At 47.7% G+C, this 20,958-nt stretch overlaps 1 protein-coding gene across 4 annotated transcripts in view; it reads right to left on the bottom strand.

The window, feature by feature from the left end:
* MDGA1 (MAM domain containing glycosylphosphatidylinositol anchor 1) overlaps nucleotides 1–20,958 on the bottom strand; it is a 148,552-nt gene that overhangs the window by 37,784 nt on the left and 89,810 nt on the right. For all 4 annotated transcript variants that reach the window (XM_074538622.1, XM_074538623.1, XM_074538624.1 and 1 more), the window contains exons 10-11: nucleotides 18,464–18,733; nucleotides 14,601–14,752 (exon numbers count right to left, since the gene is read on the bottom strand). In XM_074538622.1, the coding sequence (XP_074394723.1) occupies nucleotides 14,601–14,752; nucleotides 18,464–18,733 (422 nt within the window). The remainder of the gene's footprint in view (nucleotides 1–14,600; nucleotides 14,753–18,463; nucleotides 18,734–20,958) is intronic.

Here is a 20,958-nt window from a genome sequence, read left to right as displayed (position 1 = left end):
TCTATCCTCAGGGACTTGTGTAACCAAATAAATAACTGGCTGCCACCCAGGTTTGGCTGCAAAACAGAAATAATTAAAGGCACATATGCTTCCTATGCGTTGCAACCTCCCTGCTTTCTAGAAGAGACCTGGATCACTAGGTAATGGGAAAGGCACAGCCAAGGCTCAGCATGTATCTCCTCCTGGTGCTCAGAGGTAAAGTTTTAAGAGGTCTTTTCCCTCCACCAAATATTTTGTAGCTCTATCTTCTCCCAGCGTATGTCCTGTCTCTATCCAATATGCAGCTTGGACTGACACAGAAACTGGCTGCCAGCAAGACTGCCCTCTGCACATCTTTACTACACTCTCTACAGTCCTGGCATCACAACAGAACTGGCCCTGGATGTCTTTGAAAGACTGGCTTCTCTGTGAAAAGCAGCATGGGCCCTGAGCTAGCTGCAGCTGTCAGTAGAAAGAGCCAGGTGCGCTGCCAGCACAGCTTAAAGGGCATGAAATTAGTGCCAGGGAGAGAAGGGGGCAGCTCCAGCCAGCTGCTTGCTGTGTGCATGTGGAGCAGGTGCTGGCTTACGGTCACTAGCACAGGTCCAGCAGACACAGACACAAAGGCCAAAGTCTGCCTCTGCATCCCCCTCATTGAACACGCTCTGTGTCCCTGGCTGCCAGCAGCAGGTCTGTGCAGAGCTGTGTGCATCAGTCCAGCAGGAACCCATTTTTCAATCCAATTCAACTGCCAGCTGTTTCCCTGTCTCCTGCTCCATGTGTTCTGTGCTATCCTGGTATCTTCTCCGTTCCACCCCCTTCTCAGCATCTCTCCTCGGATCACACTGACCCCGTGCTCCAGTTTAATATTGCTGCAGTGCAGTTAATAAAGCAGAGGCTGGCTCAGAGGACAGGGAAACACTGGCCACCTTATTAGAGACGCTGAAGCCTCAGTGGAGGAGCTCATGCTACAAGCTCATTCATCACCAGGCTCAGCAAGCTGGCCCAGGGGCCAGAACAAGAGCACTGTGCAAAGCACACACTCGCCTCTGCCTTTCCCTCCTTCCATTCCCAATACTCTGAGCAAGGGATGGGAAAGGAAAAAACACAAACAAATCCACAGTTCCTACCAGCTGGCTGTGAATGTTACACAGGAGGCAGAGGTGAGAATGTTCTTGTAGAATGGGTTCTCTAGAAACACCTTACAAAGGGCAAAGTCAGCTCCATGTGGTTTGTGTGTATTCACGTGCAGTGTAAGCAACCTGTCCCTTTCCCTGTCCCTGTCGCTTTCCCTGTCACTGTAAACAGTGTTAGCCACCAGGGGAGAACTCACTCACATGCACTCAGCCACCAAACCTCTGGGAGTTGCAAACTGGGGCTGCCCTTCCTCATTCCTCACCCTCACCTGCCCTGTTGGTGGGCACTGTCTGCCCTTTCCTCTATCATGTCACTTGAGCCAGCTTGTGATGCTTGCAGGGTGCTTGTCCCACTGTTAGCCAGCCAAGCTGGCCCACGGACCAGGAACACACACCAAGAGTCTCAGAGACAAAAGCAGGATGCCACAGTACCCCTGCCTCTGCTTCCATTCCCAGCTAGGGCATTGTCATAGCACAGGGCCCAAGGTATGACACTGTCACACCTTCATTTTCTGTTTATACAGGCTATTGAAGGAAAAAACCAGGATGATGTTTTTAGACCGAATGATGTTTATGCCAGATGTGTACCAGCTAGAACCCTAAACAAAGCTAAAGGATATTAATAAACACATCTGTCAAGAGTTACTGTTGTGGTTCTGCTCTACACCACCACAACAATATACCTGTGCTGAGACTGGTGTGGCTTGTGAAGCCATGCATGTGGTCTCACAACTGCCTATTAATGCTTGTTTGAAAGGAGAAATTAGAAAGAAAATCTGTTTCATCCCCAAGCCCCCAGGTACTTCTAACAAACAACAGCTAGAAAAGTGAACATTAAAATCAGGTAGACCCCCCAACAAGCTGAATGGAGCAAAGACTCTGTGACTGTTTTGCAGGCATCCAGCTTCCCAGCATTGCAATTCACTCCTGATGCTCTCTCTTTACTTGTCCTGCTTCTTCAGCGACTTCTCAGCTCAGGGCACAAGCACCAGCTCTGCTTTCCAATATCTCCATTCAAATCCTTTCCACACATGCTCGCTCTTTCACTCTTTTTTCTCAGCCTCATTCAAATTCCCCTGGCTGCTCCTTGCTGCAGCACAAAAGAGACAGGGATGGCTGTCTGCATTCCCTCTCCAACCTCCCTAACTGCAGATACGGGCTGCAGGGACAGCTCCCAGCTCCTTCTGCAGCCTCTCCAGCCTCTGCAGGCAGAGGAGGCAGCAGATAAAGGCAGGCTGGTGTGGCACAGCAGCCTTGCACGCAGGCTCCATCCCTCTGACAGGCTCTTTCTTGCTCCCTGTGCAGCTCTGCACACCAGACAAATGCTGTCTCTGGCTTGTGTGCAGGTGGGGTGTTCTAACCTCCCCCAATCTCTCCCCCCTCATCTGTGAGTGTCAGGACACTCTGGAGATCAGACATCCACCAGAGTAGGTGCTGGGGAGAGCCTGGTGGTGCAGGAAGCACAGGTATCTCCCAAAGGTCTGAAAAGAAGCATGGGGCAATAATCTGGACAAAATAATCTTCAACTGCCTGTGCAGCTGGTGGGCTGTACTCTTCAAGCAACCAGCAATCAAGGTGGTCTTCAAAGCTCAGTGCCAAGCTGCCCAGTTTCTCAGCACACATGGATATCCCTGTTTAGCAGGGGGTCAGGAGGAGTGAGAGTAGCAGAAGGGCACATCTCTTCTGACAGGCAATACCACCCACGGTGTGACAGAGCCTCCCACTTGTACCATTTCAGCCTGTTTGCACAGAATCTTGGCTTGCTTACACAGCTTTGTCCCAGAGTGCTGCAGGCATCATCTCTTATCAGATTTCCCCAGTGGCTGTGGCTGCAATGACCTCATCCCAGCAAAGCCCAGCTAAGATACAGCTGCTCCCTTCCTGAGGGAGTGTTGCTCACAAGCACCAGAAACAATCACACCACTGCCCTCACCACAATGAAACAGCCAGGACAGATCTCTCAAGGTGCTGAGTTTGCTTATGGCACTGGTAACAGCTCCTGGGATAAACATGGGGCTCTGCAATGCCAAACCTCCTGCCACTTCATCAGACATTCCCTGTCCTCACTTCCTGCCCCAACTCTGCCTCCAAAGCTACAGGATATGTGGCAGAGAGGCAACCTCAAAAAGTTTAGAAGCCATGGACTTTTTAAAGTTAAAAAAAAAAAAAGGAAATATGATTACAGAATTTATGTGTGTTGGAGTTTATAGTACCAAAGTTTGAAAGAAAATGATCCAGTTCTCCATTGCTGGACAATGAGAGCTCAGCATGTAAGTTCCATGAGTAGAAGGAATTTTTTGGGAAAGTAGAATGAAAATGCTCAGAAACAGGGTCAGGAGGAAGGTGGGGATAGGAAATTTTAGGAAACTCTGTTGAACATGAGGCTCCAATATGTTCCACACAGCTGGAAAAATGTGCCATAAATCTGGCCCTTCCTTTCCCCTTCTTTCTATTCACTCTGACACACAGCAGTGGATTGAGATTGTGATCCTTGATGTCACCTTGGCACCACAGGGCAGAGCAGAGGAAGATGTCTTTGACATTCCTTTTGAACACTATGAATTGGATGCTTGATCTCTGTATTTTGGCAGAGGGATAAAATCCCAGAGTTCAGAGAAGAGCAAAACATGGCTACAATCTGGGACACAGCAAGGGTTGCACACTGCTGCCTGACAGGGGCTAGTCCCCTGTCACCAGAGGGGCTGCCTCTGCTTATTAATATTATGTATGTATCATGTCTTATCTTAAAAGTGGTTTGTTCCTTTTGGGCCTGCTCCTCCCCCTGGACATCTGTTCCAGAGCCTGACTGCCCTAATGTTCTCATTTCCAGACTGAATTTATTCACATGCAGCTTGCACCCGGTTATCTTGTGCCAGCAGTGTCCTGTAGCTTCAGTGGCTCTTTTCCCTCGCTGCTGCTTGACCCCCTGATGTTTTACAGACAGGAATCTCACCACCTCTCAGCCTCTGCTTTGCTGGGCTAAGACTCTGTGACTGCTCTTGTAACACAGACTCTCACTTTCCAGGATTGACTCTACAGTGTTTTTCTGCACAATCCCATTTGCTGGATCAGTGCCCAGCCTGCATACAGGATGTAGTGGCACTTCTCCACCTTGCCCAGAAGTACCTCTAGTTTCATCTAGGAGTACATTTGCCCTTTCTCACACCTGCATCTCATCAGCAGCTCCTTGAAGTCAACTCAGTTGAGCACTGCACTCATTTTCCAAAGATGAGCTTCCAGCCTGCAGCACCTTCTGCATCAATGACCCTGCCTTTGTACCACTGCATTTCATCCCACCAGAACCACTCGAATGGTTTTCCATCTTTCAGATCTTTCTTCCAATCTTTCCTAACCCTTCACCAAGGTGGCATTGTCTTCCAGCCTGCTGTCAGCTGCATAAAATTTCAAGAGCACAACCCTAATAGGGGATTGGCTGGTATCAGCTGCAGGGAGGATGCCTGCCTACTCTGGAAAAACTATTTGGGTAAGTTTTAGGTAGGGAAGACATTTGGTTTGGATATGAAGATAGTCATTGTGATGCTTCTTTATAATCTCTCATCAAACTTTCTCTGCCTGTCACATTGAATTAAAATATTTTCTTTGGTTAGTACTTAATCACTATCTTGGATAGAAATGATGTCAAGCATTAACCTCATCAATTAAAGGGTTAAGGTAAGTTTAAACCTGGATTTATTGCATTTTCCTTGCTTGATAGCCATAACTCCTAAGGGGTTTCCAGAACAAATAACCACATTGCAAGCACAAAGCTGGCATTTCCCAGACAAGCACATCAGTGAACTGAAATTCATGCCTATGTTTTTCATCAGCCAAGCACACAGGTTCAGATCCTGGGATTAAGCAAGGATGGATGCCCAAACCAAACCCATTATTCAGTCTAAATGAGGAGTCCTGGAAGCTTTTTGTACTGAATTGTCCTTTATCAGGAGGCCCAGTTTCTTGGCTGAAACATTCCCAACTCCAGAGAGAGAAGCAACTGCAACCTTCAGTGGCTTCTGAGGACAGCTGGAGCCATCAAGGCTGGGAGGCAGTCTTTCTCTCTCTTCCTCTTGCACAGGCAATCAGCTGCCCATCCTCATTAGGTGCCAAGAGCAGCAGTTTATGGCTTCCTAGAGAAGCCAAATTAGTGCTGTCATGAATTACTGTAAGTGCTTGTTCCACACTCTTCAATAATGTCTTTCATTAGGATCTGATCAGAAAGCAATATGTATTTTATTAGCGTATGTTCCCTGGTCTAAGGAAGAACAGACCTAGCCTTCACTCTGTCAGACAGGCAGTCAAGCACAAGCCTTAGCTGAGGCTTGCTCCTACTGTCTCACAGCCTTATTTTCAACCCTGAGGACATGTGCAGTCCTTCTGCTTCAGACTGGAAGCTCTCTACTCTTTCTGCAAGTTCCTGCCTGTACTGACTCTTGACTGTGCACGGCAGAGCCAGAGATCACCTCTCTGTCTGTTGTATGGGCACGAGCTGGATGAGAGACACCATCTCTCATGCTCCTCCACATCCCCCTCTTGCAGAGAGCAATGGTGCCAGACTCTTTTGAGCCTCACAGCTGAAAATCAGCACTGCTTGGTGCCTTACTGATCCAACTTTATACTCATCCCTACATCAGTAAGCACAGCCTCCTCTTCCACCAATTTCCTTGCACTGGACACACTGGCTACTTGCAGCCAGACCCATGCATGTGTCTGTGCACTGTCCTGTCAGCACTTCTGACTCCAAGAAAAAAAAAAGCAATTTTGGCTCTGCACAGCCCAAGTCTGCCCAGCTGCAGTTAGGCTGAGCTCTGAGTCACTTTGCCTATAATATGGGTGTAACTTGCAAGCAGGACATGCTCCACCAACAAAAGCTTCATTTCTTCCCCACAGACCCTGGCAGAGCCCTGTGTTAGGGCCCCTTCACCCTTGAAAACAACTAATAAAGGATGGGGCTGATGCTTCCTGGAGCAGAAACAACCTTTTTGTGTGACTGAACTTTCCAGCCTGGTACCTGTAATGAAGGTTTGTAGGTAAGTATCATTCCAGAGCCTCTAGGCTGTCTATAAAGAAGAGGCAGAGGCAGCACAGGACATGCAGGGAGACCCATAAAGCCCTTCACATTGCTCCATGCTGCCCACTTCATTTCTTTATGATACACAGCCAAAACATCCATCTAGTGCCTACTCCTTCCATTTGTGACTAGCTATGGGAGAGACTACATCTCTCTTCCAAACCCTTCCCCTTCACACACTCTTAGTTCTTATCTCCAATGTGTTCTAGGAAGTGAGAGCCGGGGAAAAAAAAAAAAAAACAAAAACCAGAACAAACCCAGAAAAAGGAAACAGAAACAAAAGAAAGAAGAGGTAGAATATAGGAAGGGGAACAGGAGAAAGCACAAAGGTCCACAAAGAAAAGATGGTGAAGCAGCAGGAGGAACACGGACTGACTACTGAAAAGAGCAGATGAGCAAGCAGGAGGAAGCCACATCACAGCCTATCAACAGGGACTTTCAGAAAGACTCAATACTCAAGCATGTACCCCTTGAAGCCACCGAAGGAGTGTGGATAAGAAATGCACAAAAAGGACTGACTTTGATACTGGGCAAGCATCTTTCATTCTGTACTCAGCTCTGTAAAACACAAGCCAAGAGCCTGCTGGATACAAACAAGCACAGTGATGTGGAAAAAACTTCTGTACCCTGCAAAGCTGCTATGAGGAGTCTATTGGTTTGGGGAATCTGATTACCTCCTCTCTCACATATTTCTTACCCAAAATGAACACTGAACAGTGGTGTTAGGAGCTAGAAAGACATGAGATTTCCCTTCCAGATGTGTTTTAAGGTCATATGAGCCTTTCCAGCAAGATTATTGGAATTGCTCTTCTCAGTCGCTGTAACTGTTCTGAACACAGCTAAAACTGGGACATTTGCTTGAAATATTCCCTTGTACTAGGAAAGCTAAACAATATCCTGCTTTCCCTCTTGCCCAGTTAAGTTCTTGAATGGCATTAGGAGCAGTCCTTAAAAAAATTAATGCAAAGACAAAATCTCTCTGCCAGGCACCTGATGAATGGCCAGACACCTTGAACACTGTCACCTACCCTGTTTTGGGCAGGTTACCTTAGGCTTTGGATCTGGCTGGGACAGAGGTAATTTTCCCAACAGGAGCCCTCACAATGCTGTGCTTTGTGTGGGCACCCAGAAAGAACTTGATAACACACCAGTGGTTTGGCTCCTGCTAAGCAGAGGTCCCACAGCACCAGTGCTGCCTCTCCACACTCTCCCCTCCCCAGCAGGCTGGGGGTGGGCAAGATCTTGGGAGGGGTCATATCCAGGACTGCTGATTCAAATTGGCCAAAGGGATATGAAAGTATGACTGTGATGCTTGTCTTCCAGAGCAACTGCTGCATGTACTGAGGACCTGCTTCCCAGGAAGGGATTGGACATTGCTTGCTGTTGGGAAGTAGAGAATCAATTGTTTTCCTTTGATTCTGCACATGGCCTCAGAAGTTGGTTATTAAACTGACTTTATCTTGATTCATGTGGCTTTTTCAATCTTATTTTCTCTCCCCCTGTCCTGCTGAAGAGGGGAGAATGATAGAGCAGTTTGGTGGGCAACTGGCATCCAGCCAAGGTCAACCAACTACACTTCACTTACTGTGGATAATCACAGAAGGGAAATGATACCTTAAGACTGAAGCATAATTGATCTGCCCCTGCTCATATTACTAATTTTTCCAACTAACTGATTACAAATGACCTGTGGACTAGGGAAAACCAGCTCAGAAAAACCACATATCATACTGAAGAGTAATTTGTGAATGCAAAAAGACAGAATTAATCAAACTAATTCAGTAGTTAAGCATCATTTGCTAAGCTCTCATGGGCAAAGGGAAGAAGTCCCAATTGTGGCATTGGAAACTGTCAGACTACCAAAGGGGGAACCCTTGTCCCATGGCTACCAGTCATTTCCAGTGAGATCACACCTGACCCATCAGTGCTGGTCAGGCCTGTGCCAAGCCTGGCCACCCTTGTAGAAAGCACTCTGATCCTCTGGCTGACAGGGCCAACAGCAGCCATGGCCAGGCAGACATCTCTTCCTGCAGTGAGTGGGAATGGCCAGGGGAAAACTCCCTTCCTTTGTGCTGGTGGAGGCTCTGATGCTGTCAACTTAGCCAACATAGAGTACAAACATGAAACATGGAAAAAGCTCCTTGTTTCCACCCCCACCAAACATTCAGCTATCCTGGGATCTTCCCTTATAACAGAGGTGGAGAAGACTTTGTTCTAGCAGCCCCTTCTGTGACAGATTGCTAGGGATGAAAAGCGAGATGGCTCAATGTGCTATCAGCTGCAGTGACTGATGGTGTGTCCCATTTCCAGGCAGAGAGAGCACAGCTGAGGTAAGATCCTGCTGTCTTCACTCCCACATGCCTGTGGCAAAGTCACTGCTTCACTTCCAGGTCCTGCACAGCAATCTTATTAAGCTTCAAGGACTGCTTGTCCACCATTTGTTATTGACCAGCCCACTCTCCTTCCAGGGGTATGCAGCTGACACTCAGTCCCAAACCCCTCCTCCTCTGCAGCCCAGAAAGGCAGAGCCTCCTCTCCCCCCTCTTGCTTTCCCTGGCTTTGCATCATGATGACTGTTCAAACCATCCACCAAGCACACCTCCCACTGGCACTGGCTTATTTCTGCATCCTTTTCCACCTCTTCCTAAGGGATGAATCCTGCCCAGCATCACGTAGGCCACTAGCACAACTGAATGCAATTGTCTTGAGAGCACAGATATAATCTGCCTATTCTTACTGCCTGAACAAAAGTCGAAATAAAAAAAAGAGCATCAGTAGGGAGATAGGATAAAATACCTTTTCCACTACAGAGGATGGTTCTGCAGGTAGATGGAATTGTGTTGATTTGATATCCAATATGACAGCAGCCTGTGATCAAACATCAAACTGGCAGACAAGGGAGGCAAAAGAAGAAGAGAGGACCAGAGAAGCTTTCTGACAGATGTGACTTTTGAGCCATCCTGTAACAGAAGGTCTGCATTGAAATTTGTTGCTGGGCAAACACTGTGAAGCCGAGTCACTGGAGTCCCCAATCCTAACACCAGTGAGAGAGGACCAGCAGAGCCTGTATCGAGTGCAATGATGAGCACCATGTGCAGCTTCAGGAAAAGCCACAGTCCCTTCCTAGTTGCAGCCAGCTGTGACTGTGATGCTCTGGGTAAAGGGACTCACACATCCCTGTTCCATGTGCCCAGTCTGTGTCCTACCCTGGACATCAAACTGGCCTGTCCAATTAAGCAGTCTGCCAGCTGGAGGATTTTTTGGTGGATGTGGCACCACATTCCCTTTTTCCAGGTAACACCCGGCCAGTGCATCACACAGCATATTTTATCCAGAGCAGGATGGATACCTCCCTAGCTCACAAGCTGCAACTCTTCTTTAAGCTTTTCATCTTCTAGTATGAAAATTAGCATAGCCCTGACTGCTTTTTAGTTAAGTCCTAAAGCAGATATCACCTCCTTAGTGCTTGCAGCATGCCCCAGCTGAAAATGTCCCTGCAACAGTACTGTGGGAATGCACAGGATGGGGCCAGTGGGGTCACAATGCACCAGAGAGCTTGGGATGAGGGCTGTGGACCCAACCCGGTCTGCAGCGGTTGCCTTGGCAATGGCAGCGCTGTGCTGTGGAGCCAGCAAAATGTCAGAGCCTCTGTAAAGCGAGTTCTGCCACACTGGACTCTGCCTTGTGCAGAACTGCCTCCTCACCGAGCCTTTGGTGTCCCGTCCTCCCCTCCCTCGCTCCAAGGTGCAGCCCCCAGGCACCCCCTAAGGCACCAGCTGCTCGTTTTCCCATCCTTGCCTGAAGCCATGGCTGCATGTGCAGGAGAAAAGGAATCTTGTTCAAGAAAAGGAATTTTGTTCACCTCCCAGGATACACAGCTGGGCTGCTGCAAGAGCCACCACTGCTCAAGTACATCACCTTTCTGCAGCCACAGCATTTCTAACCTGGGACCCAAAGGCATTCTAAGCAGACATTCAGGGGAAAGTGTGGGCAGGTGCACTGCTGTTCACGCTCCCTGTTGTGCCACCCCTGCTCAGTGCTCAGAGGGAGAGACCCCCCTGCCCTCCAAGGGCCGGCCGCCTCCAGGAGCCCATGAAGCCAAAGACAGGCTGCAGCAGACAGACACTGCCCAAATGGGCTCAGGGGAGAGAAAAAGAGCAACTCAGAGGCAGAAATTAAGAGATACAGATCCACAGTCCTCAGACCTCGGCATAAAACCTCTCCCGCTGTGTTGGGATGGCGGTCAGCAGAGTTAACCTTCCACTCTAATCACAGTCATTAAATTCCTGCTAACGCCCCTGTCCGGTGTCTGTCCCAACAGCTCTGTTATCTGTCACCTCCCCACATGGTATGCAGGCTCCCCACGGCCGCAGCTCTCATTAATGCTGCTCTGGCTGGCTGATGAGGCAAGTGGCAGCCGGCTCCCAAGCCCAGATGAGTTTTGTAGACAGCAGGGAATGTTTATCCAACATGGAAGGGATGTAAGTACAAACAAAGAGGGACCACACAATTACTCAGGCATTGCACAGGGCCAGTCTCATTAGACGGTCTCCCTGACAGGAATTAATCTGAAGTGACAACCCAGGGAGCAATTTAGCAAATAGGTCTGGGGCCTGGCCCAGTGCAAATTTCAGGGAGACCCCTGAAATTTGTCTGGCATGTAGACTCAGCCTGCTCTGAGGAGGGGAAAGCCAGGAATATATAAAGCTGGCCCAGTTCTGGCCTGAGCCTGTGCATGAGAAGGTTCAGAGGAGACAGCAGCCTCAGGTCGCCTTGAGGGGAACAATGAAGATTAAACTTTCCTGCTGCACCAAGAGCTTCTCCTTCCTCTTTCTCTTGCAGCCTCAGGTCACAGATGGGTTCCAGCTCATTAAGTGCACAGTTTTTCTGCCACAAAAATCCCCCAAAACCATAACCACCAGCCCAACTTAGATCTTTCCTCCATGATGCAACCTGCTTGCAGTATTAGATGGCTTTTCATTTCTCTTTAATGTTAGAGCAGAGCCCTGGGATGGGGATAAAATACATAGAGAGAAACAAGCAACTTAAAAGGCTTTTTATTTTTTAAGCAAAGATCTGGTTTGGGGAGGCTGCTTTGAATCCCCAAGCAACGAAAATAATTTTCAGTTGGAAGGCAGTACTTCAGAGCCTTTTTTACACTGCAAGAATACATGGAAGAAAAAAAAGTTGACCAAACAAATAGCCCTAAAGCCTTGTGGCATCTGCCCACAACCAAACCACTCAAGGCTGTGACCTCATGGGGGTCCCTGGGTAAGGTGGAGCAAGGTGGTTGGCATTTGGATCAGTTGCCTTGCAGCAAGAAGGAAAAAACACCCAAGCTGTCAGGACAGATGACTGTGAGGCTCCTGCTGTTCTTCACTGGGCACGTTTTCCCCTCTGAATTGTCATCAGCAATGCCACTGCCTAAGCCCACCTGAACTGTACCCTCCAGTAAATTACAGTCTCTCTGCTGGGACATAGAGTAGAGGCTTCACAAGAAGCTTTCTCCAAGTTGCTATCATATGCACTTTCCTGGGTCAGTGGCGCCAAGCTGTCAGGCTGCTTATATGGTTTTAATCAAAAGTTAATTCTTATTCTGCTGGCACTGGGGCGTCTGTTGTGCCACTCAGCCTGCTGTGCAGCCCTGGGAACAATCAGCTCTGGTGGAAGGGCATCTGCCCATCTTGCTGGGAGGCCCCACACATTGCTTAGGAAACCAAATTCCCCCAGACTGCTTGCAATCCCCCCAGTAATGCCCTAGGAAGCTTCTGAACAGGAAGAATTGGAGGAGGCATGGCGCCAGCCAATTAATAAGCAGCACTCTGACTCTCACCCAGCCCCAATTTCAGCAGCTGCAGCAAGCAAATTTAATTCAAGCATTCCCAGGTGCCTTGCAAAGCATCCTGCTACTTGGGCATCTTCACATTACATATGCCAAGAGCTCATTGAGCAAGCCAGGGAGTGTGAAATGAAAACCAGCAAACTAAATTGCAACCAGTGGGCATCCCAGCAGGTTGCCTTTTGGATTCCAGCTCAGTAAGAGTTAATTCTCCTCTTTTCATCCCCTCTTCCCCCTGACAGCCCCTTACTAACCCAAGATTGCAGGCTGCCACTTTCATTCATCCTGAAGAGCCCTTGCCATGACCACTGGGGCTGCGGAACTCCAGGGACTGGGGGAGAAAGTGGGCTGGGCTGGCTGGGTGAGCTTTCCCCAGCTTGATGTTAGCAATAAATGACTTGTGTCTGGCCACGTGTAAGGCCTGTTTCACCTAAGGAGAATATTCCACTCCAATCCGAGCTCTCTAGGAGGATTTTTGTGCCACCACAGCTGGTGCCTGGAAAGCCAGCATGTCCAGTGAGGAGTGTGCATGGGCAAACAGCAGCTCCACACTCAGGCAGATAAATCCCTTTTCTTAAGAGCTCTCCAGTCAGTAACACTTTTAGGCTTTTGGACTTTTCAGTTATATTCACTAAGACGTTTTGCAGTCCAACAATGGAACAGAAGGGTGGATTACTTAGTCCAGGGGCCCCAGCACAGAATAAGATGTGATAAAGCAGCAGAATCTGCAGGACATGGGAGAGGGTGATCGAGCAAGGGAAGGAGTGAAAGGTCAGAAGGTGGCACAAGGCTGCTTGGAGCCCAAGTGAGATGTCACAATGAAAACACCAGGAAGTCAGCACATGAACAGAGGGAAGCAGCAGGCTGGATGTGAGAGGGGATGTGATCCTCTGGGACAAAGAGATGAAAAGGACTCCGTAAGACCTCAGTATGGCTCATGGAGGTGGAGACCTCACCACGAAATGCAAGTGTTTTCATTGGAGAAAAGCCAGGAGGAGGCAATACCATGAAAACCTTTTCCAATGTGTCTTAGTTTCAGCCAGGGAAGGGTTCATTTTTTACAGCAGTATCACAACAAAGTGTTTCCTTCTTGTGCTTGGCGGAAGTGGGATCAAAGCTTCCCTCTCTCCTCCTCTCTCTGCCTTTCCTTTTTCAGTCCCAGAACACCAGGATGACACCTGTAGCCATTTCTAAGAGCTTTCCCATACACATGACTGGGCTACAGCTGAGCCTCAATATCATGCTCCTCTAAAACACAACACTCAGCAGTCACAGCTACATCGTGATGCTGCAAAGCAGTAACAGCATTAACCAGTGGGGTATGAACCAAACTGGGTGTGTGTTTAGATTTGCACGGCGCTCAGCTCCCTCCATGTCGTAACTCAAATCAGAAAAGTGATTTTCCCTTCTCTTGATCCCTTTTAGTAGGAACTCAAAGAAGGACAGAACCAAGATTACTTTTAGACACTGTGCAAAAAGGAAAAAAACCTCAACTTACTGGAGAAGGATAAAACTGACAAATTTGTTCATTGAGTTGCAGTGCTGATAATAGCAAAACTTGGCTCAGAGGGAAGATCTGCTATGACAAACTGCCTTCATTATTAGAGGCTCCCCTGGGTCCTGTATTATTATTAAGTACTGACAACGTGCTCCATACGGTGTGAGTAACAAACAAAGGCTGTCCCACCCCAGAGAGCTCACAATCAAATGGAGACATAAAACTGGAGCCTACTGTGCAGAACTAGAGGAAAGAGACACTTGAATCTTTTTAATTATTTTGTTTTCTATCTACAGTAAACAAAATTTTCCTTGCAAAATGCATTTGCTTCTCAGCTACCAGTGAATGGTATGAACCACCAATTTCATGTGTCCCCATTTCTCAAAAATGTTGAATGTGGGCGCTTTGCTGGGCGTGGATGAAAGCACCTGGCAAGCCTGCTAAGATAATGTGCTCTTTAAAAACATCAAACTCTTTTCCCTAACCTTCTCCAACCAGTGATGTCTTCAGATTTCACTCAGTTCTCTACCCCAGCCCCCAACCCCCAGTATGATTTTCCTTCAAACTCAGAAACCTTGAAACCCACTTCTCTTCCCCTGCAGAGTTCATACAGTCCAAATAGCTTAGTTAGTGTGACAGGATGAAAGCCCTTCTGCAACACAAACAGCCATTGACTTTTTCCTGCAGTTCCTGCCTGGAGAGCTCTTCAGTTTATTCCCTTTTTTCCATACGAGTGAGGAGGATGGAATTCCACTCATTTGAATCTTTGGCCTATAAAATCTACACCACCAACTAATGACTATAAGGCATTGTTCCCACTGAAACCCCATTCAAAACACTGAGCATGAACAGCCCAATTGGGGCCACTGGGCTTTGAAAGACCTCAACTGTACCCAGCCCCAGAGGTAAAAGTGAACACTGAGTTGTGCACTTGGCCTGTCTCTTCCATTCAGTGGGGAAGGTGCAAGACCACCAGGATCTGCCAATTTCATTACTTTCAGCTCTTAATCAGCAAAAAAACATTGGTGTAATTGCCTCCTGAAAGGCCACATGCTGGGGCTGCAGGAGAGCAGACCTTACCTGCCGGACTTCCAGGCGGTACTTGAGGATGGGATCCACAGCATCAGGCTCCTTCTGGGTCCACTGCAAGACGTAAGAATAATTCTTGGATTGCCTCTGGCTCAAGGTGGGGTTGGGAGTGTCATAGTAAAACTCTGGGCTATAAGCTTTTGCTGGAGGGGAAAAAAGAAAAAAGAGGGAGGCAAGTAAAAGAGTGGGTCAAGGGGAACAGAAATTACAAAGAGACGTGGTGAGAGTGGAAGAGCTCCACGCACCCAGCTTATCGACCTGCCTCTAACACAATGGACACCTTCACTTTGCACAAATGTGCCACCGTTTTCTGTGAATCACTACTGCTTTCAGAGCCTAAACTGCTGGGAGGATTAGCAGCCCTGCCACACCAGTGGGACATGACCAGCACCTGAGAAGGTGGGAACAACTCCAGTTCTCCAGCTGGAACCAGCTCTAATCTTTTCTCTCTTGCTTTGTAGTTTAGATTGAAGTAACAGCTTTAAACTGGCATTTCTCCCGTTTCATCTGCTGCTTTACAGAGACTCCTGCTAACAAACCCTGAGGAAAGATCATTTGGCCAGTAGGTCATAGGAAAAGTGTTATTTATCACACAGAGACCATAGCATTAAAAAGGAGACCTTGCTCCTTCTGCATCTCCCCTGCCTTGGCAACACAGCGCTCCAGCCTCTTTGTAACACAACAGTCAACTCGGCAGCAAAGAGGACACTGACCTCAGCCTGGGTAAAAGCAGTGGGAGCTTTGGCAGGGGCGGAGATGTCTTTTTCAAACCCATGTCTCTCCTTAAAAACAAAGTGCAGCTGGAGAAGGGAAACACAGAAGGAAAGAAGTACCAGAGAGAAAATGAGCAGTTCAGAGAAGAAGGGAGTACCTGTCATTTGCCCAGCAGTTTCTGTCCTGAATCACAACCAAACAGAATGTGAAGGCTCCTGCCATGCAGCCCAGCAGCTGGAGGACTAATGCACAGGGAGCACAGGTCTTACCCACAACTGGTTTTGCCCTATTTGAAATCACGATCATTTCACCCAGTGAACTTCAATTTTTGCCAGGTCCTGTCCTGAGCCAGGCAGGAGTTGGACCTGAATGAAAGCTCAAGTGTCTGGGTTTGGGTCCAGTGTGAACCAGCAGAGACCAGAAAGAAGTCTGGGTAACAAGGGATGCTGGAGAGCAGAACAGGAATAAACACCATCTCCTCAGGATGTCTGCTGCACCCTTCCACTTGAATCACCGGCCCTGCCATTCTGTGTGGTTAAAATTAGGCTGGACAGGATTCAACGTTTATTTTTTATGAACTCAGATGTATAATATTGATATTTATTTCTGAGTCCTTTTTCTCTTATTATTTTTATTGACTTGAATTTTTGCGCAAGCAAGAAGTTCAGAACCACCTCAGAGACTAATTGCTGCTTATTCAACTTGTATTGACTATGGAAGTCAAGCTTTATAATGGATTTCGGAATAAAATCAGAACTGATTATAATGATCATCTTGCATGATATTAATTCATTATTAATTGATTACAAGATAGAAATAGAAGTTAGAAAAAACAGGTATTTTTTGATAGAATTGCTGCATATCAAAATATTTACAGAACTTCCTTCTGGAAGCTTTTACTACTGCTGGAAACTTTTGTCTTTTGCTTACAGCTGATGGGAAAAGCTGAAGATTATCCATGTCTCTCTTTGAGGCTGTTCTGTGCTTCTGGCCAGTGAGGGAGCACATGATGAACAGCAGGGGCTGCCCTGATAACTTCCTCAAGAGGAATGGGTTGGATGTTTCACTATCCTTCCAAAACATTTTGGAAAGCTAATAACTCATCCATAGAATAAAATAATCCTATCCTGGTCATACATGTTCTGTATTTTCAGTGCACCTGAACACCCCACAGTCAAAAATTAGTCACTTTCTGTCACATAGGAAGGTTTTTAGTATTTTTTTCCACAGAGAAGAAATAAAACCAAAAAGAGACCATGCCACTTTCTCTGCTCAAATAGGAAGGCTGTGGCTGATGGGAATTAAAACTCCAGCAATCCTGAGTCCAAGTAGAGCAGTCTAGTCACTGGAATATTTTTCAGGTTGCTCTACAGGCTCAGAAGCCCTAATTAATTTGTAACTGTCCAGGACACAGGCAGAGATGTCTGGAGTTGAACAGCTACAATCAGATATCAATGCCTTGGAAAAGGAGAAGGGATGCAGGAAAAATAAAGGCTTGCTGCTTTCCTGATCAGTGTCTCTATGCGTGAATCCTGCTTTCTGCTGAGGGGATCTTATCTGAGGCACAGCATGGCACACGGGGTGCCAATGAGTGTGTGTTGCTGCCACCAGCAAGAAATTCCTGGGAGCGTTCCCAGGCTTGACAGGGATGCAGTTTTCTGTGATGGCTCATAGAGGGATTTGGTTTGCTATCACTTAGTGATGTGAGAGTTACAAGCATATGAAAACGGTAGAGAGGGAAGGGGCCAAAGCTTTCAAGCAAAACTCACTGCAAGACAAATGCCAGGAAATCTTAAGGGGTGAGAGCAAGGTCCTGAAAAGCGACCCAAATAGTACAAGTAGTTTGGGTTCCCCCATTTCTGTAAGCATCCCAGAATTACAGCATACCTGAGCTTTCCCAAACCCTAGGAAAAGCCTGCTTCAAAATCAGGCCTCTTTGGATGTCACTCATTCTCAATTTTTTCAACCCAGGCTTGAAAAGTACTATAAATTGGCCCTGGACTCAAACCTGAGTATTTGGACTGAATTTATTGCTTATTAAGGCAACTTCATGGGAGAGCTCTTCTAGAAAATTGTGCCCAAGTCAGTTGTGGGGTCATGGGAAAAGCAGATTTAATGATCAGCTGGAGAGGCCGGGTCAGATGTGCAGTTTTAGATGCTATAAGTCTGCCATCCCTCTGTGCAGATGCAGGTGCTGCAAAGGAGCCCTGTTACAGGGGATGATGGATTCAAAGAAAATTGTGAGCAGCAAATCTACTGTGTACTACTGACCATTCCCAGCTCATGTTTTTTCTAGAAAGCACTGTATGACACAAATAGACAGGAGTCATAGGGAAGGCATGGGAATACATAATACAGGTTTTGTTTCTTTCTTTTCGTTTCTTTCCTTGCTTTTAAAGAGGAAATCACATGGTTTGAAGCCTCTTGGAGGGATGTACAGAGCTTTTCACTTCCCCTTCGTCAATACTTATCAATGATAGAGGTTGTCCAAGCTTCAAAGTTGATTGTGGCCTTGAGTTTAAGTCCTGTAAGTGGTCAAACACTGCTAAAATCTAACAGGGGTGAGCACTTAGTTGTTCCAGGTGCATCTGCCTGAATGATGAAGACAGATCTCCCTGCTGGCTTCTGGAAAATTATTCCTCTTGAACAGAATGCTGGGCACACAGGAAGCAATAGAGGCATTGTAGTGGCACCAGTTTATGAGGAGCAAGCTTCCCATGACTGTGGTATTCACATTCTCTGAACAGAGGGAGACATAATTCTCTCTCCCAGGATTTTTCCTGGGAAAGGCAGTGAGAAGCTCAGAGAAGAAAACAATTCTTTTCTCTACTTGCTGCTCCTGTTGTTTGGCATGTAGAATGTGTTAAGGAGATTGTTTACTGAAGGTGATGGTTTGGATTGATTGGCCAGTTAGGTCAAAGCTGTGTCGTGGCTGTCTCTAGACAGTCACGGGGTTTTCTTGAGAATCTCTTTAGCATAGTTATAGTATAGTATTAATGTAATATAATATAGCTTAATAACGCAATTGTTCAGCCTCCTGAATCATGGAGCCAGAGCACATTATTCCCTGGCTGGGGGTTCCCTGCATCGATACCTGACCCCATCCAACAGCTTGCTCTGATGTGCATCCTGTGACTTACCAGACACCTGGAAGAGGCAGGTGGAGACCCCCACGTCGTTGGAGATGCTGCACTCGTAGTTCCCGCTGGTCTCCCGGCTGACGCTGTCCACCCTGAGCTCCGAGTAGTCCTGCTGCTCTGCCAGGGGCTGCGCCAGGAGGCTCCCGTTGAAGCGCCAGACGGAGGTGGCCACCTTCATGGGGCTGCCCTTGAGCATGGTGCAGCGCAGCGTGACGCCGTGCCCCATGCCCTGCCGCACGTCCTGGAAGGCCGGCTCCACCACGGGCGGGACTGGAGACCCAACAGAGCAACACACAGGGATGCATCAGGGATCAGCTGCCTCACCCAGCACCGTCACCCTGAGCACCTCTGACAAGATAGGTACCCGTGATTTACAAGGGGTTGGAGCCAGGATCCATCACACCAAAAGCAATAGTTGTCTGACATTCCCTTCTGACTGGGCTAGGGCCACATTCTACCTCTCTCCCACTTATGAGGCAGGGTAACCTTTAGCAGCAAGCACTCATCCCACACTGAGTGCTGCTTGGAGGAGCTACCAAGCTCTGCTCTCTCATGTGAGAAGTGTTGCACCAGCAGCTGTATCACAGCTTGGATTCAATCCTCAGATCTAATCAGAACGACTGGTCCTGTAATACAGCACAAAATGCACTCCCTGAGCAGACAGGTAAGTTCCCAAGCAGTCATTTCTTCTTGTCAATATTTGGCAGGGTTATCAAGGACACTGTGTTTAGATGGAGGGATCTGCACCGGCTCTCCCCACGGACCTGAAAAGGTTTTGGAGGGCCCCTCCCAAGTACATCAATACAACACATCACAGACTGGCTACAGGGACTCTGGGTCCTATTTTTATCTCTAGCAACAATTCCCTGATGTTGGGAGGTAAGTCACATCTACCCATGTCAGCTTCTCTGCCAGTAGTGTGAGAATGGGAATGGTGATGTGTGCTCACCTCCTCAGCAAAGGGAGACTACTATGTCTTTTGCAGTTTTTTAGCACTTGTAAAAATTTATGGGAACCTCATGATTTGGGCATGGTTGAGGTACAGCAAGGAGAAAGTCGGATTGGTACTGTTTGGGTAATTCCTTATTTAACGCAATGAGAGAGGACATAAATCCCCACTGTCTCTGATAGACATGTTTCACTTGCAATAAACTCTTAATTAAAACATTAAAGTGTGGGAATAAACAGAAGCTCTCCATCTAAAATGAGAAAAGCGTCCTGAACACAAAACAGCTGTTAGCCTGTATGTAAGAGGGAGAACTGATTTATAGCAGTTTCAGCACAATCACAGCTGACCTTCTCCAGGTTCAAAGCAAGTGCTCTTCCACAGTTTCTATGCCCTAGAGATCCACAGAGCATCTGCCTCCTCTAAAGGTCCACAGACTTGCCAAGCACAGCCCGGCCCAAAAACATGCAACACCCAGCATCTGCAGTGCCCCAGACACGGGTGCACCAACAACCATGGGTCCCTCTGCATCCCTGCTGCCCTGAACAGAGCTGTGCTGGGAAGGGCTTCAGCACACCAGCCTCCTCCCATAGCCTGACCCCAGCAAGTCCCAACAGCTCTGTGACACCAGTGACATCTCTATCTTCACCACAGATGAAGGTGCTGCATGCACTGTCCCACACGTGGGCACGCACTGTCCCATCTCCAGGGGGCACAAATGCACCTGTGGGTATCCTGTGTGCAACCATCCCCATCATGCCCTCCACCTGTCAGCCTTTGTTTGACGTGGCTGATTGCCTTCCAGGTACCCTGTTCTCAGCTCTGTCTTTGGGCCCTTTGCTGTGCTTAGGTGGATTAAAAGCAGCCCTGCCTGAGCTGGGGCTGCCGTGCTGAGCGGCACGGTCAGCTCATTAGGGATGGCTTTCCTGGGGATGTGTCTCTGCCAGTGCTTCGAGTGCTGACTTGCCTTTGGCTCTCACGTCTCCTACCTCACAGTGAGAATAATGTGAGAAGTTGTTTGATTAGACCTAGTGCCGTGCATGTATCATCTCCATCCCTAGCTGCTATCCCATTTCTTCAGTCACATCTGATCCTTAATTGAAGCCAGTGGGGTCTCACATTATAATCTAGGCCAGCTGGTGATATAGGGAAAAGAAAGAGAAAAAGGGGAGAGAAGAGAAGAGAAGAGAAGAGAAGAGAAGAGAAGAGAAGAGAAGAGAAGAGAAGAGAAGAGAAGAGAAGAGAAGAGAAGAGAAGAGAAGAGAAGAGAAGAGAAGAGAAGAGAAGAGAAGAGAAGAGAAGAGAAGAGAAGAGAAGAGAAGAGAAGAGAAGAGAAGAGAAGAGAAGAGAAGAGAAGAGAAAAAAGAAGGCTCAAAAAATGGCACAGACACTTCAGATGTACTCAGAGCAGTCTATCTCCTGAGGAGGAGAGAGAGGGGTTGGAAAGCAGCTTCCCTCACTGAATCTAACTGTGCCAGGTCTGGGGCTGGGACAGAGGACAAGGTCTGAAACTGGACAAAGTCCCTGCAAAGACATGCTGCAAGGAAAG

This window comes from Zonotrichia albicollis, chromosome 3 (genome assembly GCF_047830755.1).
Source record: "Zonotrichia albicollis isolate bZonAlb1 chromosome 3, bZonAlb1.hap1, whole genome shotgun sequence".
NCBI lineage: Eukaryota > Metazoa > Chordata > Aves > Passeriformes > Passerellidae > Zonotrichia > Zonotrichia albicollis.
Note: the sequence above shows the minus strand (reverse complement) of the source record. Positions and strands in the feature narration are given on the sequence as shown.